The 18,840-nt window shown below is 45.6% G+C and overlaps 2 protein-coding genes across 10 annotated transcripts in view; both read right to left on the reverse strand.

Annotated features, from left to right (window-relative positions):
- Nucleotides 1–18,840, reverse strand: part of FAT1 (FAT atypical cadherin 1) — a 125,998-nt gene that overhangs the window by 14,585 nt on the left and 92,573 nt on the right. For all 9 annotated transcript variants that reach the window (XR_015156156.1, XR_015156155.1, XM_086380155.1 and 6 more), the window contains 10 exons: nt 11,829–15,896; nt 11,080–11,276; nt 10,219–10,372; nt 9,152–9,385; nt 7,211–7,600; nt 5,454–5,668; nt 4,746–4,883; nt 2,389–2,532; nt 1,679–1,876; nt 37–838 (listed from right to left, as the gene is read on the reverse strand). Coding sequence is in view for 7 of the 9 variants with exons in the window: in XM_086380155.1 (XP_086236281.1) it covers nt 37–838; nt 1,679–1,876; nt 2,389–2,532; nt 4,746–4,883; nt 5,454–5,668; nt 7,211–7,600; nt 9,152–9,385; nt 10,219–10,372; nt 11,080–11,276; nt 11,829–15,896 (6,540 nt within the window). In the remaining 2 variants the exon portion in view is untranslated. The remainder of the gene's footprint in view (nt 1–36; nt 839–1,678; nt 1,877–2,388; nt 2,533–4,745; nt 4,884–5,453; nt 5,669–7,210; nt 7,601–9,151; nt 9,386–10,218; nt 10,373–11,079; nt 11,277–11,828; nt 15,897–18,840) is intronic.
- LOC147343599 (histone H2B type 2-K1) lies at nt 7,900–9,139 on the reverse strand. Its single transcript, XM_086380156.1, has one exon. It carries the CDS (start codon nt 8,208–8,210, stop codon nt 7,947–7,949), a length of 264 nt encoding a protein of 87 aa, XP_086236282.1. The 5' UTR covers nt 8,211–9,139; the 3' UTR covers nt 7,900–7,946.

Raw genomic sequence — 18,840 nt, forward strand, 5'->3', positions numbered from 1 at the left:
GGCCCGCACGCCCATGTCCACCCCCGCGTGCGTTACCTCTGCAGAGGCACACGGCCGTCCGCCGGTGGCGTGGGGTCACAAAGCTCAGCCTGGCCGTGCTGTGCGTTGACATCACACTCTCGTCCACGGACACCTTCTCGTCACAGAACTTCCAGGGGCAGTCGAGGCCCGCACACAGCTTCCGGAACACCTCCAGGATCCTCACACCGATGATCTCCTCGACATCTGACACGGAAGAGTTGATCTTCTGCAGGAGCTGTCTGGTGGAAACGTGGGCGACACCCGACCTCTCTACAAACAGCAAGACGTCCAGGTGCGGGTGAGGCTCGGCGGGCTGCAAGCTGACGATCTGAATGTCGTTCCTCCTCACGCCCAGGATGTTCCGCAGAGCTCGCTGGAAGTTGCGCCAGTAGTCGCCGACGAACTCCTCCGGGGTGAGGTTGGCGAAGCGGACGGCGACCGTCTGGTTGAGCATCTCCTGCGTCACCTGTCTGACCTGCACCGTGATGTCGGCCGCGGTGGTGAACTTGCCGTCCGTCACGCTCACGTTGAGGAGGTACTGCCCTATGTCCAGCTTCTTGTGCGCGATCAGCTTGCCCCCCGTGCTGGACACAGAGAAGAGGCTGTCCATCTGCGGGTCGAGGCTGTAGGTTAACGTGTCGTACACGTCTTGATCAGTGGCGTGGATCTTCCCGATGACGCCGCCCGAGTACTCCTCTCCAAAAGCAGTGATGAAAATCTCCAGCGGCAGGATCGCCGGAGGATAGACACTCTCTTCAATGACCCTGATGTCAATATACGTCAGAGACGACAGCTGAGGCTTTCCATTGTCTGCCACCTGCGGGGAAAGGGGGGAAAAATCACCTTCGTCTGTGTCATCGTTCACAACTTCTTAATACAAATATATTTACACTGCTCAAGTTCTAAAACGTGACCAACTGATAGATACTTAATTCTTTGTGTGAGAAGCATTATCAAGGGACAGGGTAGAAAGCTTTTTCAGAGTAGCTATGTTAATTGGTCACAGTGGAATTGGGGGTATGATGCTTGAATTCATAGGAAAGAGATTGTTAATAGCAGTGACCAAGTGGTAAAATTAATCGTGTACAGTTCTGGCATGTACGGGTTGTTGAAAGAAACCACAAGATAAATACTTCTTTCTGGCCCTTTCACTGATTCATGCTGAAACTTAGCTCCAGCAACATCTACGCTAAAGTGTGTGCTAAGTCACTTGAGGTGTGTCTGACTCTTTGTGACCCCATAGACTGTAGCCTGCCAGGCTCCTCTGTCCATGGGGATTCTCCAGGCAAGAATTCTGGAATGGGCTGCCATGCCCTCCTCCAGGGGATCTTCCCAACCCAGGCGATCAAATCCGCATCTCTTATGTTTCCTGGATTGGCAGGCGGGTTCTTTACCATTAGCGCCAGCTGGGAAGGTCTATGATAAAGCAACCAAATAAATAAATATGCCCTTGCCAAGTGCTATGGGATAAAAATGAAGATCTGACCAAAAAAAAGAAAACCAGACTGTAATTCTAATTCAGTTTTGCAGTTTTGTCTTCTCAAGAGGCATAAGCTGTTTACCCATGAGAAGATAGATCACCGCAGTGGCTCTTTTCTATGAGTCCTCAAAAAAAGAAAAAAAAAAAAAAAAAAACCATGAAGAAAGGCGTGAATACCTTAACATGCAGTAAGTAATGATCCTTCACTTTCCTATTTATGGTGGCCGCCGTCAGGAGGGCTCCCTGCTGGTTGACTTCAAACGCCCCCTCTTCGTTCCCGCTCACGATGCTGAAGAAGAAGGGGGGGCCGTTGTGGGAGGAGTCCCTGTCCGTCACCACCAGCTGCAGCACGCTGAACCCCATGGGCTTGTTCTCCTGCAGAAGGGAAGAGAACCACACAGCTGTCAACAAGACGCCGCGCAAGCTCTCTACAACAGGGCATTTACAGCAGACAGACATCGCTGCTTCATTCGGAAGGAGGAGAGGGGAGAGGGGCTGGTGGTGCTGGCAAGAAGGGTAGGGAGAATGGGCGGGGAAGGGGGGACTGGAGGGGAGGGGGTGTGTAGAGAGACTGGGGAGGGGAGAGGTGCTTGGCGGAGGAGTGGGAGGGTCTGAGTGGGGCAAGGAGGAAACGCAGGGCAGAAGGTAAGGTTAAGAACCAAGCTACTGAGCCTAACTTAAAAACCAAAGCCAAAAAAAACAAAGACGAAAGCATTTTGGAAATGGCTCATCTTTCAGTACTGACCGAGAGCCCTGTAATGTCACCCTTCCCATTTTTCTCAAAAGCCGTCTTTGGAAAAGGAAAGCTATTTTGAACGAACAATCGAGCCCCGTGAGAGCACACATTTCAACAGGACGTATTCCAGGAGCCCAGGACCCACAGTCACCTGGATGATCAGGCTGTAGTTCTCCCTGGAGAAGACGGGGGCGTTGTCGTTAACATCAGACACGTCGATGTTCACGGTGGTCGTGGTGACTCTGGGGGGACTGCCATTGTCAGAGGCCTGCACGGTGAGCGTGTAGCCTGAAATCTTGTTGGGGAAAACACAAAGAGAAGCGTGTCCGTTTCCACAAGACCAAAGAACAGGGTTCAGTCTCAAGCGTGCTTCTGACACCCCCAGAGGGGCAGATCTGAGGGTCTCCGTCCCCTGAGCCCTGCAGGCGGGCGATTCCCTAATCTCACACAGGGGCATGGCCACAAGCCACCTGCAGAAGGGAATGTGTCTGCCCGACAGAAAAAGTTACTAACACGGAGGAGGATCTCAGGTGCCTCTCAAAAACGTACTTGCTCTGTTAAGGTGTTCTAACTTTGAAAACGTGCCGATCTATTAACAGAAATTAAGACAGAAAAGGAACACAAATGATGAGAAAAAACGTGCACACGTGTCAAAGAGTGCAACCTTCCCTCTGCCCCAGTGCGACTCTCAGCTAGAAGCAGACACACATCTAGCTGTCTCCGGCCCTTGAGGGCTCACTCATTCTCAATGCTCAGGACTCTCCAGCTCATCTTCCCCATCAACGTTGCACTTGGATTGCCGTCACCTGCCTGAATCGCCCAAGACCCTTCTCTTTGTGACTTCCTACTAGAAAAGGTGACTTAAGTGGGGTGGCTGCTTTTCTAGGACAGCTCCTTTTAAGGTCTCTCTTTCAGAGGAAGCAGTGAAGAGGCCAGGAGGCTGGCTGCACCCTGGAGGACGTGCTGTGAAGTACCAGTCCTGCGAGACATGCCCACATGCCCACAGGAGAGGGCGACTCTGCCTGGGGAACTCACCTGCCACCTCACAATGGACATGAGTTTACTCAAGGTTTTGAGAAGTTGGTTTCAAGTCAAAAACACTAACTTTTGTTCTGCCCAGCAGCACTGCAATCCTAAGCGTTAATGGTCATGCTTCCCAATCTCTTGCAAAGTCCCTGCTCAAAAATAACGGGTCAGAAAAGGAATTAAAGAATGGAGATTTTATGAAGTATCTCAGCACTATCTCCCCAAACGCCTTTCAACTTGGATGTGCCCACTATTCTTCTGAAATCACAGTCTGCCTTACCCCCGATGCCCTTCTAATTCCCTGAATGAAGGCTCTTTCACTTCTTCCCTTCATCGCCTCTGTGGCAGCTCCCCTCCTGTCTGTGAGAGAGGGTGAGTAAATAAGTAGATGGGTGGATCGGTGGAGGGATGGAGACAGGGAGGGAGGGCTTGCCTCTCTCCTCATTCGCTCACATTTACCTCCAAACCTCAGATCACTTCCATGATCATCTCCAGAAGCACATGCCTTTTCTGTATTTCCAGCTTTCAAGTCTCAAGTTGGACTAAAGTGGCCCCAAACCGGCTGAACAATTTTACTGACTGAGTATGCCACTTTCCTTGACAGATCAGCACACCCAAAACCACATTCGAGCACCTCTCCCCAGTGCCAAGTCTATTCCCTGTGGGCTCCTTTAATGGCACTCCTCAGTCACGGCAAGCCTGAACAGCACCAAGGCATCAGCCACCTCCGCTCTCCGTGGCGGGCCACGGCTCAGCTCTGTGGTCCTCACTCTTCCTCTGCCAAGCGTCCGCATTTGTCTCGTCACTCACGTGTCACTGCTTGCTGTCCCCAGTAGGGCTCCTGTCGCCTTGTAATGACTGTCACTGGTCCTCCTACCCCCTCACGACACTCAGACCTCCCGCGGGCCTGGTCCTCAGAGACCATCCCCCTGTGCTGCCACACTTGGGCACACAGACATCGGTGACTACCTAATGCCCACAGTGCAAGCCTGAACCTAGCATCCTGGCTTTGTCTGTGGCCTGAAATCTGTTCCTAAAACACCTGATGTATCTCCTCTCCCTCACTTGTCTGTAAGCTCTCCTCCAACACAACTGAATAAAATCTCCTAAATACACCCTGTGACTGCCTTTCTCCATTCTTCCTTCTGCCAGTTCCTCATGGGGAATTCCCTCCTCTCAACACTAGCGTCTCCCAAATCTCTGCTGTTATGTAAAACCCAGATTCTAGCTCTGCGAAGTGTCTCAAGACACTTGGTACCAACAGCAGTTTCATCCTAAATACACAATTTTATTCTCTAAACTCCACAAGTATGAAACAAATCACATATTCCAGAGATCTTCATACTGTAATTGCTTTTCAGGTATTTACATTCTGCTTGTCACTTCCTGAGAACAAGGCTGGTTCTTTCGACATCTCCCAAAATGTTGGCACTTCCATCTATTTATTTGATAATCTGTAAACAATTTCATTTCTCCACTTACTGTTTCCCGGTCTAGAAGTTTGGTCACCTTCACTTCTCCTCTAGCAGGGTCGATTGTAAACGGACTTCCCTGGTTGCCATCTATAATCGCATAGTGGATGTGGCTGTTTGAAGGTCCGTCAGCATCATCTGCCATAACCTAGAAAACATCACACTCCTGTTTAGGAGACAGATGAGGAAGTGACAGAAGTCTATTGAGCTAATTTCTGGTATCAACAGCAGTTACTTATAATAGAGCCAGTAACTGGGTTAATAAGAGACATTTCCTCATCTTCCAATTATTTTCAAGGAAGCCCACTCTAAGAATTGGATGAGAGCGTCCCTGGTAGCTCAGCCGGAAAGAATACGCCTGCCAGTGCAGGACACACGAGTCTGATCCCTGGTCTGGGAGGATCCCACATGCCACGGAGCAACTAAGCCTGTGTGCCATAGCTACTGAGCTGTGCTCCAGAGCCCAGGAGTCACAACTGCGGAGCTGACGTGTTGCAACTACAGAAGCCCTAGAGTCTGTGCTCTGCAACTGATAGAGTACCCCCACTCTCCACAACAAGAGAAACTCTAAACAGCAACAATGACCCGGCACAGCCAGAAATAAACAAACAGACAAACAGAATTAAAACAACAGCAGCAACAATAAGAAAACTGGATAAATCCCTAGAAAAATTCTTGCAAAGACTCAGAAGAAAACTGCAGAGGGAAAGATACACACCGTAATGACAGACTGTTCGAGAACAGCGTCCTCGCTGACGACTGCCGTGTAGGTGTCTTGGCTGAACACTGGGGCATTGTCGTTGATGTCTGTCACATTGATGCTCACGGTGGCAACATCACTCAGTGACGGGCTGCCTCCGTCAGTGGCCTCCACAGTCAGATAGTACTCATGAGAGCTTTCATAGTCCAGGTTCTCAATGATAAATATGGCTCCTGAGTAGAAAATCAGAGTTACTTCCAGTGCTTTAAAATGCCACCACTTTCTCCTCCTATGACTGAAATCTTCAAGAGTTTACTTATCACTTACGTATGTTTTCTAATTTCTTAATTCAATAATTAAAACAGGAATTGGCTCATCCTGGGAACTTTATTGCTTTTACTTTCCTGATATTCTTTGGAATATTTAAATTGCTTTTAAACTTAAATTGCTCAGTACTCACCATATCCCTGTTATAAAAATGATTACATTTCTTATCTCTTCTAAATGACAGTTTACTACAGACTTTAATAGAACAGAAAGAAAACATAAAAACTATCTTTGGCTTTTCATTTTCTTTTTCTTCTCCTACTTCTACAGAAATTCGTATCCTTTTTAAAAATCTCTTGAATAACTCTTTGTTTACATTCTATCATTTTTTTAAATCCCTTTTTGATTTAATAATTCCTTTAATGTCTTTCAAGGTGTTTCTTTTTAACCTCCTTACAGTCTATCCTACTTAAAGAGTCCTAAAAATAACAATTTTATATGTGCTAAAAATACATTTTAAGATCGCGTCATCACACACCTACCCTTCATCTGAAATAGTCACATACAATTAAACACAGTTTGAATGGAGAGAGCAACTTCCTTATAGCTATTTTAGTCGACAGGTTAACAAGACTACAAAAGTATTTATGCAGCCAGAGTCAAGAGCTCCACTGACTTGTGACCCCCCTGGCATTCCCTCACTAAGGAACTCAGTCCAGGTATTTGTCAGTTGTACACAGCTAGCATAATGAAGAAGTCAATTTAATGAATTATCAGGTGCCCCTACTGAATCTAAGATCAAAGAGGTCACAACTCCTGTTTCACTTGGGAAGCTATTTCATATGAGATCCACAAGGGGCCATTATGCAAAATTTTCTACTATTTTCTACTCTTTATCTTTACTGATTTATTACATCTTATATCTTTACTAAATTACTAGAGTATGATGCTTTAATTTTCTCCTTAAATTTGCTCATATCTATAACAGACAAGCCAGAAATGATTTTAGTGTGTAGAACTATGCTATGCTATGCTATGCTATGCTAAGTCACTTCAGTCGTGTCCGACTCTGTGTGACCCCATAGATGGCAGCCACCAGGCTCCCCCATCCCTGGGATTCTCCAGGCAAGAACACTGGAGTGGGCTGCCATTTCCTTCTCCAATGCATGAAAGGGAAAAGTGAAAGTGAAGTCGCTCAGTCATGTCCGACTCCTAGCGACCCCATGGACTGCAGCCTACCAGGCTCCTCCATCCATGGGATTTTCCAGGCAAGAGTACTGGAGTGGGGTGCCATTGCCTTCTCCGGTATAGATCTATAGTTTTAAAGCTTTCTAAATGAATCCCACTGTGAATCCCACTTCAGATAACAACACAAACGAAACTTGAGTCTTCTCTTTTTTAGGGTATCTACTGACAACATATGACCTGTCTTTGTACCAGTAAACTGCTGAGCAATCTAGACTTTCTGGCAGTATAAGGGCTTCCTCACATTCGTAGTGGTAGGTTACCTGTTTTAGAGTCGATGCTGAATTTTCCGTGTTCATTCCCACTTATGATAGAGTAGGTGATTTCTGCATTTGCTTCAATGTCCCGACTCGCTGCGTACACTTGGAGAACTTCAGTCCCAATGAGAATATCCTCAGACACCGTGGCACCATATTCACGGTATTCAAACACGGGCGGGTTGTCATTTATATCCAAAACAGATATGACAATGGTGCCGGTAGCTGTCAACCTTCTGGGCAAACCGTGATCCACAGCTTTCAAAGTCAGAGTGTATACTGCCTGGAGTTCTCTATCCAAAGGCTTTTCTAACTGAATGATTCCAGATAATTCATTAATGGAGAACTGCCCATCAGCGGAGTTAAGCAGTGAGTAGGAGATTTTCCGATTCAGTCCTGTCAAGACACCACATCATGTCAGAATGCTTTATTTCAAGAAATGTAAGCATGCTACTTAAAAATATGTATACCTATGGCTGTTTCATGTTGATGTTTGACAGAGAACAACAAAATCTGTAAAGTAATTATCCTTCAATTAAAAAATAAATTTAAAAAATACATGTAGCATACATATGAAAAGGGAAAATGCTAATATATATTATTTAAAAATTCTTGTTGACTACGATCTTTAAAATGTAACTTTTAAATGAAAGATTCACTGAGTTAAAACAAATATAATTTCATACTCATTTGACTTTTTTTTTTTTAAGCAGTGCAGCCTTTATTAAGGTCGGGCCCCGGCTCACTTGGAGCTGGTGTACTTGGTCACGGCCTTGGTGCCCTCGGACACAGCATGCTTGGCCAGCTCCCCAGGCAGCAGCAGACGCACGGCCGTCTGGACCTCCCGGGACGTCAGTGTGGTTCGGCCTGAGTACTGGGCCAGCCAGGCGGCCTCACCGGCCAGCCGCTCAAACAGATCGTTCACGAACGAGTTCATGATGCTCATGGCCTTGGAGGAGATGCTGATGTCGGGGTGCACCTGCTTCAGCACCTTATAGATGTACATGGAGTAGGTTTCTTTGCGCCGGCTGCGCCTTCTGGACTTCTTGTCCCCAGGACTCCGGCCGCGCCGGCCCCCAGACTACTGCAGCTGTCCGTGCTCAGCGCTCATCCTCCTGGTCCTCCCGGCGGCCTCATTTGACTTTTTTTAAGACCATATTATATAGGAACTTATGTTCTAAAAACCCAGATCTTTAAAAATAAAGCCTACTTACTACTTAGCTTCAGTGACAAACATTTATTTGAAAATTAATATATTTGATATTCTAACTCTTCAGTATAGGAATGACCAAAGAAGTTATTTCTATTCTCTGCTATCAAAATGCTATGAATATATATCCTAGAGTCTTACTTTCTCCAAAAAAAAACTTGAAAGATCTGTAAAACTAAAACAATATACTGTTTGCTTCTGTTATGTTCCTATGATACTAAATCTCTTTGTCACAAATGCTTTATTCACCAAAAAATAACCCTTTATTAATTAATTCAATGGGATATAAAAATCAGTTATCACAGGCTAGAATTTTAGAGGCATCACAGTAAGTTCACCGTGAACAATTTTGAGATTTTGAATATTCATGAAAAATGAGTTCCTTATTCTGAAGATTTCATTCAATTTTTAATGCCAACACATTTTAAGTTTTGTTTTTTTGATATGCACCAGTTTTAAAGTCTTTACTGAATCTGCTACAATATAGTTTATGTTTTGGTTTTTTGGCCACAAGGCGTACAGGATCTTAACTTCCCAAACAGGGATCTAACCCACACCCCCTATATTGGCAAGGGAAGTCTTAACCACTGGGCCACGGAGGAAATCCCAATGCTAACACAACAACAACAGTGAGTTACTCAACATGCATCAGGTTAGGTACGTGGAAGGGGATGAATGTGTTTTAAAACAGCCCCTCAGGCCACAGTCTGAAGACAAGAGCATCTTCCGGGCTATACCTGCATCCGCGTCCGTGGCCTGCACTCTGGTCAGGAGTGTGCCCGGCTCTGTGTTTTCAAACACGGTGATGGTGTAGGGATCAGCAGAGAACTCGGGGGCGTTATCATTCACGTCCTCTAATGTAAGCACAACGCTAGCTTGGCAGAACCTTCCCCCTCCATCGGTGGCCTTGACGAGAAGATGGTAAGCTGCTTGCTCCTCGCGATCAAGGGGGGCTGATGTTTTCAGTTCCCCTAAAAACAAACAAATACCCAGGTGCTCACTTGAAAGTGAAGATGTAACTGCTAGCAGACATGCTTCTTCCTCTTACATTTATAAAATCCGAATAATGGCCTTTCTCTGGAGAATAATTTTGTCGGTGACAGAGTCAACAGCTGGGGGAGCCCTCTGAGTTGGAGGTTGTCAAACCCTGCTAGGGGCCAGCTCTAAGCCATAAAGAGCTCTAAGCCATAAAGATCTCCAGGCTGGGGTCTCTTGTATTATATACAGCGTCAAAAAGCAGAAGAGTTGCCAATTTACCAAGTTCAAGGTATTTTTTAATTGACTCAAAAATTAGATTCAAATGTCTGTAATTAATTTGGGGGCAAGCTTAATAGAAAACTGTTACTTGATCCCCAATTTTAACAAAATATAAATTCGAAGAGAAATACAATCTTAGAGGTTTAAAAATAGGTAAAATATCATTAATCATTTTAATTAATATTCTGAATTATAAATTTATGGTCACAAGTTCAATAAAACAAACTATATGGAAAGTTGATAAAGCAGAAAGCTCGATATACTTTAACTTCTGAGTTGTTTTCCTTTTTTAAAGAAGGTGATATAAAAAACTTATAAATGTTAAATCCTTGATTCAAGTAGGTGATATTGCTGCTGTTAACTTTTTATCTCACCATAAAGTTTACAGTTAATTATTCCTTACCTTTCTAAACGATGCCATTTTTATAGTAGGAGAGTAAAATTTACAAGAACAAAATACAATTTCAAATCATCTGTGTGATCCAAAACCACCTGAATATGTGACTTTGTTGAAACAGAATCTGTTTTGCCCAAATTCCACCTTTACCTGTGTCTGGATTTAGTTTGAATTTTTCTGCACCTGGACCAAATAATGTGTAAGTAATTTCAGCATTGGAACGGATATCTGCATCCGTCGCAGAGACCTGCATGATCAGCTTCCCAGGAAAGGCATCTTCTGGAATCGTGTCAGAATATAAAGTCTACAAAGATTGTAAACAATACCGTTAACTTAGAACATTGAAAGTTAAGATGACTGCCAAGGGAGCAACAGAAATCATTTAACTGGGGTCACAGAACACATGGGAAATGAATAAAACTAAAATCCAAGGGGTCTGCAGAACTATTTTTCTTACAAAAGAGGAGTCAAGTCACAGCTAACAACCCCACATGCTGAACTACAGCTCTTCCTTGGTACCCATGTTGTCCTCTGTTAAAAACTATGGGCTCCGCGGGGGCAGAAGCCACACCCTGCACCTCTGGGTTCCTCCAGTGTGTGCAAAAGCAAGGGCTCTAAATACAGTCTGCTGGAGCAGAAGAGAGCTGTGTATCAAGAACTCCTGGCCTAATATCCCCCCCTCCATAACCTCACCCCCAGATGAAGGGAATCCCTTCAGGAAAATGTTAACAGAGCATGTTTCAAGTTAACACACAACTGTAATCCTGTCCATAATTCACAGTATTTTTGAATGATGTTTTCAAGCTTTTTAAACATACCCCAAAAGTACTTCTGAAACTACTCCAACTCTGGCTCCATCAACCCCATCTCGACTTAAACACTAAGAACTTACAACGTGGAAGACATCTGAATTACTCCACGTGCAGTAGCACCGTGTGACTGTCCGACTGAAAGGTTTAAGAAAGAAATCTGAATTCATAATACATGAACTTACAGACAGGAGTAGCCTACCTTTTCACAAACGGGAGTGTTGTCGTTTGCATCGAGGACTTTGACTTCAACTATAGCTTTGGATGAGAAGGTCCCGTCGGTTGCTGTGATGGTCAGAAGGTAACTGTCCCTTTCCTCTCTATCTAGAGGTTTCTTCACATAGACCTTCCATTCATTCTGTATATTTTCAATAGCAAACTGCCCCAAAGGATCCCCGCCTATGAAATCAAAGGAAGGAGATGACAGCCAATTTGTCGAAATTCAAAAAAAAAAGGAATAAGTAGTAGGAAAAACAAATTGTATAAAAGATATATAACTTAAAAGTTTTTAAAAAATAATTCCATTTATATGTGTTTTATTAGCTTTCCCGTTTACTAAGCTCCCCCAAGCCTCAACAAAACCAAAAAACAAAGCAAGTAGCACTAAAATGTGTATCTGAACACAGCACGAAGCCAAACAGAATTTAAAGACCATCAGCAACACTTTCGCCTATACTGCAACTGTATTTTTTAAATTGTAATATCTTTTTTATATACTACGTATAAAGTTCGACAGAATGAATCATAAAAATCAAAATCTGACTAATGAAACAAGGACTGGCCTTGCTCAGGCAAAGAACTTGAAATACAGCTTAAGAGATTGTTACTTTCTACTTATTTTAAATATACTACAATTGAATCTTTAACTCTCAACTGCCATAAAAGAATGTATCTCAGAATCCATGCTTCTGATACCACTTGATTTGAAATTAAACCTTTTACATGTGTTACCTGTTATGTAGTATGTAACTTGTCTGTTGATCTCCTCAGAATCAGCATCTGTAGTGCTCACGATAGCAATCACGCCCCCAGGAGGGTCATCTTCACTCACGGTCCCTTTGTAGATCTCGGCCGTGAACCGAGGGGGGCTGTCGTTGACATCAGTGACCGTAACATCCACAATGGCTGTGGAGGAGAGCTGAACCTTCTCACCGTGATCTGACGCAACCACCTTGATCTGGTAGCTGTCTCTCTTTTCATGGTCCAGTTCCCTCAACGTGGTGATCCAGCCCGTTTCCATGTTAACGGCAAAGGATTCAATGACGTCCACGCTTTGTGACTGATCTAGATTATACATGACCTGGCCGTTGCTTCCTGAATCCAGGTCAGATGCCCTGATCTGAATGACTCTGCTCCCTGCCGGCAGGTTTTCAACAATAAAGGCCTCGTATGGACTAGACTCCAAGACAGGGCTGTTATCATTGGCGTCCTTCACCTGGATGCTAACGTCGACAGAAGCCACCAGCTCATAGTCACCGTGAGTGCACCTGGCAAGCACGGAGAACTGGAACCACTTCGTGGTCTCGTGGTCAAGACTCTTCTCCAGTTTCAGCCTCCCGCTCTGCCTGTCGATCACAAAGAACTCATCTCTGTTGCTTTCGGGGGTATTCCCTTTGACCAGGCTGTAAAGGACAGTCCCGCTGTGTTCTGCTCGAATGAGGTCTATTTCGGTTCCGATGGGCACGTCTTCAGAAACTGTATAGGTGTAAAATGGCTCTGAAAACCTGGGAAGTCGCATTTCTGGTGGGAGCACTTTCACATAGACGGGAACAACCGATTCTCTTTGTGGGGACCCGTTGTCCACAGCTCTGACGAAGAAAGTGAAGACCTCGTTCTCCAAGCCAATTAAACTTTCCTTTGTAGTAATTACGCCGGACGCTCTGTTGATTTCCAAATTCTCTTTAACGCTTTCAGAATCTGCTTCAATGGCATAGGTGATGTCGGCGTTGGAGCCCTCGTCGGCATCACTGGCGAGGACTTTGATGACTGACGTCCCTTTGGGAGCATTGGACCCGATGTTCACCTCAAACTTGGTTGCTCGAAACTGTGGGGCATTGTCATTGTCGTCTGTGAGGATGACGTTAATGGTGCAGAAGGCAACCTTGCCTCCAGCGTCCTTGGCCATGAAACGAATGGGGATTACTTTCTCTGCTGGGGTTTCTCGATCAAGCTTTTCTAAAGTAAAGATCTGCCCCCGCTCGTTTGTGTAAAACCGGTCTTTGGCAAAGTCATTGACAATGTGGTAGGTAACATGACCATAAATACCCGAATCCCCATCGGATGCTTTGACCTCGGTCACCAGAGTATGCAGGGGAGCGTTTTCAGCGAGCTCCACTTCATACTCATTCTGAAGAAACAAAGGACTGTGCAAATTGCCTCCAATCACAGTCACGTGAACCTGAGCAGAACTCCTAAAAACTCCATCCGACGCAGACACCTGGAGGCTGTAGGATGGCTTCAAGGCGTGCCGGCGCAGGTTGGAGAGTGTGATGATCCCTGTCTTGCCGTCGATGACAAAATTCTTATGGTCATTGCCAGACAGAATGGAATATTCCAACTTGTCTGCATCTGAACTGTCTGCATCATAGGCCCTTACACAGGTCACAAAATGCCCATGGGCAGCATGCTCACTGATTCTGGCTTCATAAAGCTGCTGGTCAAAGAGGGGAGGGTGATCGTTGAGGTCGGTGACGTCCACCGTGACGACCACGTCGCTGCTCAGAGGGGGCATGCCGCCATCAACAGCCCTCACGGAAATCTGGTGCTGCCGGAACTGCTCATAGTCCAGAGTCCTGACCAGCGAGATGAGGCCAGTGCCGCTGTCTACGTGAAAATGATCATGGCTCTTGCTGTGATTCCCCACCATGTGGTAGGAAATCCCTCTGTTTGGTTCCGAGTCGGCATCTGTTGCTCTGACTTGCACCACAGACGTCCCAATTACAGATGCCTCGGACAGGGTGGTGGCATAAGACTGCTGGGCAAACACGGGAGGGTTGTCATTGATGTCCTCCACGATTATGTCCACAAAGACCTCGGCGTGAGCGCCGGTCAAGGAGTCCGTGGCTCGGATGCTCAGTTTATATGCCGGGTGGGACTCGAAGTCCAGGGGCGCCACGACACTGATAACTCCGGTGTTGAAGTTAACAGTGAACTGGCTGAAAGGATCACCCTCAGTGATGCTGTAGTGCACTTTCAGACCCTCCGGACTGTTGGCTTGTACGTGGACAACGGGGCTGTGCAGCTGTGCATTCTCTGGGATCTCGGCACTGTAGAAAGGCTTTTCGAACACGGGCATGGCTTTGTTCATCACGGTGATGGGGACGATGACCTCGGCGGAGAAAGCTGGATCTCCTCCATCTCTGGCGACCACTGTGATGAGATACTCTTTATTCAAGGTGTCGGGTTCAAACGGCTTTTTCAGTGAGATCTCCCCAGAGGATCCAATCTGGAAGTGTTCGTGGCGCTCCTTGAGGGAGTAATGAACCTCCCCGTTTCGGCCGCTGTCCCTGTCGACGGCGGTCACGTGGCGGATAACCTGGCCCATGGCAGCATCCACTTTCACCAGGGCGTAGTAAGGGAGGTTGACAAACACCGGGGCATTATCGTTCTGGTCCTCGATGACGACCTTCACGATGACGTGGGCCACGGCTGGAGGCTTCCGCTCCCGCGTGACTTCCACCACCACGTCAAAGGCCTCCTGCTGCTCACGATCGAACGGTATGCCGGTGGTCGACAGAACTCCGGACGTGCGGCTGATTCTGAACCTGGGATCTGGGTTGAGGATGTGGTAAAACAGGGGCTCATTGATTGGATTCCCAAGGGCAGTTATGACAGCTAGTGTTCTGACTTCGGTGGAATTCTCTTTCACTACGGCAGAGTAGAAATCCTGCGTAAATTTCAGCTGGCTCTCCTTGCTTTCTTTCACATTAATTTTGACGGCCGCGAAGCTTGCAAATCTGCCATCGGACGCTCTGACGGTTAGCTCGTAGCGGCTCCTCAGCTGAGTCGTGTTCTGCACAGTTATGGTTCCAGTCTTGCGGTTCATCAGGAACTTCTCCCCAATGTTGCCTTCGGTGATGGAGTACAGTAACTGTGAGAACGCACTTGAATCGGCATCAGTGGCATTCACCGCGACGACCTTGACCCCTCTGTAGGTTGGCAGCAAAAGAGATGCTTCGTATAATGATGTGGAGAACACGGGAGGGCAGTCGTTAATGTCAATGACGTGTATAGTCACATTGGCTGCATATTCAGCGAACAAGCGTGGGGTTCCCATGTCATGAACTTGCACAGTAAAGTGAAAAGTGCTTGTTTCTTCATAGTCCAGACTTAGGACTGTATGAATAGCACCCGTGCTAGAGTCAATGGTAAAGTATTTGTGTACAGATGGTTCAACGATGTGATAAACAAGCAAGGCATTTGATTCTCTATCGGCATCAGTGGCTCGAATAACTAATGGGACATTCCTGTCTGTTAGGACCACGCTGTTAATCGAAGCTGATTCACTAATGAGCCCTGTATACTCTGCTTGCACAAAAACTGGCAAGTTGTCATTTTCATCCAGCAAGTGCACCAAAACAGTTGTATTTGTAGACAAACCAGCCATGTTAGTTCCTTGTATTGTCAATGTATAGATGGGCAAGGTTTCAAAATCCAAAGCTTTCTGAGTGATGATACTTCCAGAGTGTGGATTAATATCAAAGGCATCAGCTACATTTCCATCCTTTATTTCATACACCACTGATGACTGGCTGTGGGCCGTAACCATTCCGACGAAACTTCCAACGCCAACAGTTTCACTAATTTCAACAGAATATTCTTTTGATGTAAACTTGGGAGAGGCGTTGTCAGCAATGGTCACAAAGACCCGCACAGAGGTGATTTCACTCATTGGTGGGTCGCCTTTATCTGTAGCTTTCACCATTAAGTCATATGCCACTTGGTTACTTCGATCTAATTCTCTGGCAGTTTTTATGGAGCCCAAGATGGGGTCGATCGTAAAAGAATTTCCAATGTTTCCTGGGAGGAGACGGAGAGAAGCATGTTGAGAGAAAAATACAAGGACCGACCAACATTCGAAGGGAACTGGTTTCATTCAACTTGTCTCATTTCTCAATGTGTTTCATTTTTATCCACTGAAACTAAGGCAAACTTTTCCAAGTTTTGTCTATAAATTATCAAAAAAAACCCCCAAAAAACAGAACCTATATCACTCTGCAACTAAAGCTAAAACTCTCTCTGGTTGAACCAGGAATGTGTTGTGGGAAAAGCTGATTCTCCTTCATAAAGCAGTGAAGTTAATCATTTCCGAGAGTCCCTCAAACCCCCTTTGGAATGTATTCATTGCTTGCAAATTCTCCAGAATCTTATATGAAAGGGAAGACTTCAATTAAATTCAACAAACTTCAATAGAGTTAGTCCTCATTTTAAACATTTGGGAACTGATGAAGAAGCCTGTATGTAATCTGCCCCACTTTCCAGGTTTTGAAGATTTCAATAATATTCTCTGAATTTTTTTCAGGTCAATTTAATTTCTAGGTGAGTGTTTCTCAACTCAGAGGCGATTTCACCCAGAGGGACGTTCAGTCGGACATATTTTAGGTGACCACCACTTCTGGAGAGAGGGTGCTCCTACCATCCAACGGGTAGAGACCAGGGATGCTGCTAAACACCCTACAACACACAGGACAGCCTCACAACAAAGCATTTTTTGATCCAAAAATGTCAATAATGCTAAAACTGAAAATCCTAAGAGTTTTACTTGCTTTCTTTAGACTTTTTACAGCTACATTATCTACAACAGCTACACGTACAACTCCACAATATTCCGTGGTTTTGCATCACTGACTGAAACCTATCTGAGGAAGCCAGTTTACTACGGTTACACAGTTTACTATCTTTTTGGGTAGATCATGGCAGTGTGAGGGTCCTCAGATTCGATCCATCCACAAACCCTTCGTCCCTTTCCTGTTTTCTAAACAAAGAATCCAGAATCATTTATTTGAGTCATAGAATTGAACTTATTTTCCCCAAACAAATTCTTACACTGACGCAAAACAAGGCTGACTTGCCACTTAACTGCTTTCTCAAACTCTTGCTTTCCTCTCAGTTTGCCATCAAGTTTGGCCCATTCACGGAGCAGAAATACCTGGAGTGACTTGCCAACCAGGGGCTCCCAAGGCAGCACTCCCTTCCTCACATCATTACTAGTAAACACTTCCTCAACGGCCTTCATTTCCTTCCTTCAACACATTTTCCAAAAATCCGTGATAGTTCTTCCTGAGGCCAGACCCAGTCTGGTTTTCATTACGTCTGCCTGGCTCCGTGTCCAGGCCCCGGGGCCGTGTCCTGACCTGCAGCAGGACTTTGGCCTGAAACGACTCCAGGCCACAAGGTGCTGAGCTGAAGCCTGGCCCGCGAACGGTGTCACACTGCCTCTGCCAGGCCTTGCAGACACTAATTTCCGGCCTGTCTGTATTTACGAGAGCCAGTGACCCCGGATCCTCTCTCGCTGTGTTTCAGGCACTCATCGGAATTTCGAGGCCCTTTCTCAGCTACCTGTGCGTCTTCCTGCGTCCACAGCTGTGTCTGAGTGGCTGCCTGGCCTGAGACGGGGACCGTGAAAACCTTGGACAACCGTCTGCATCCCCGCCCTTTACTATCCTGTGTCTGTACTGATAAAATATATTTTATATTCATCCATCTATATGCATTTCTCTTATTTTGTACAGTGAAAGCTTCAAATACACAAGGCCTTACTTGGAGGAGTGAATGGATTCTATCTGCACCGAGAGGCTCTTCAATCAGGTAAACACATCCTCAGTGGGTTTGGGGGGTGTCCTCTCCTGGAAAAGCCTTCCCCCCAGCTATTCTTCATTCGTTCTCTCTCTCAGGCTCTGCCCAAATGCCTCCTTCTTGGAGAACTCGACGGTGAGGCGTCCCTGACTGTCCCACTCATCACGGCTGGTCTGTCCCGCTACCCTGGCCCTTTTCTACAGCACGTCATACTGCCACTTGGTTCTTATCTGTTCCCCCACTGGAATGTCGGCTCCACTTCAGCAGGGCTTGTCTTATTCGTTGTTTTATCACCTCTGCCTAGAAGAACACCTGATACTTAGGAGACACTCCACAAATATTTGCTGAATGAAACAACTTTTAGACATGTATGGAAAGAAAAGAAATTAATCACCAAACAGGTTGATCAGCAGCTTGGAAAAAATTAATATGTTCATTAAATACTACATTTCTATTTACAGTTTCCCAGCTGGTACAGTGGTAAAGAATCTGCCTGCCAATGCAGGAGATACAGGAGACTTGGGCTCGATCCCTGGGTGGGGGAGATTCCCTGGAGGAGGGCATGGCAACCCACTCCAGTATTCTTGCCTGGAAAATCCCATGGACAGAGGAGCCTGGTGGGCTGCAGCCCACGGGGTTGCAAAGAGTCACACATAACTGAGTGACTGAACATGCATATATATCTATTTGGTTTTCTTTTCCTCACTGATACTATACTTCAATCACTGCCAACAACCATTTATTACAGGTAGCACCTTATTTAAAAGAACTAACAAAAGGAATGTGTAAGGACTAACTGGAAATCTGTGATAAAAATTTTCATCGGCAATGTGAAATTCAGAAACACTCTTTACTACGTGTAGTATTTTTATTTTGATAAAGACAGTTCTGAGCTTGTCAATGATAACAAGAAGGTTAAACAGGAACACAGCTGGTTAGTTAATATATGGATCCTACCCATATATACACTACAGCAGAAACCATCAGATTTGTAGATGGGAAAGCAATGTCACGTTTACGTGGAAAAACCCCGAGGGCTGCTGAGTGGCTAAAATGCATCTTTGTCTGATTGAGTAATAGCCACATTCACCCATTACTGAAATACACAGATGGCATTTGTGAACAAATTGACAGGGCAGTGACAAAAGTCTGTGCTAGGGTGGGGCCT

This window comes from Bos grunniens, chromosome 27 (assembly GCF_055505025.1).
Source record: "Bos grunniens cultivar Pamir isolate PY7600 chromosome 27, Bosgru_T2T1.0, whole genome shotgun sequence".
NCBI lineage: Eukaryota > Metazoa > Chordata > Mammalia > Artiodactyla > Bovidae > Bos > Bos grunniens.

Excerpts from the sequence above, each read along its gene's own strand:
- LOC147343599 (XM_086380156.1), bottom strand. The coding sequence starts at position 8,210 with ATGTACATCTATAAGGTGCTGAAGCAGGTGCACCCCGACATCAGCATC.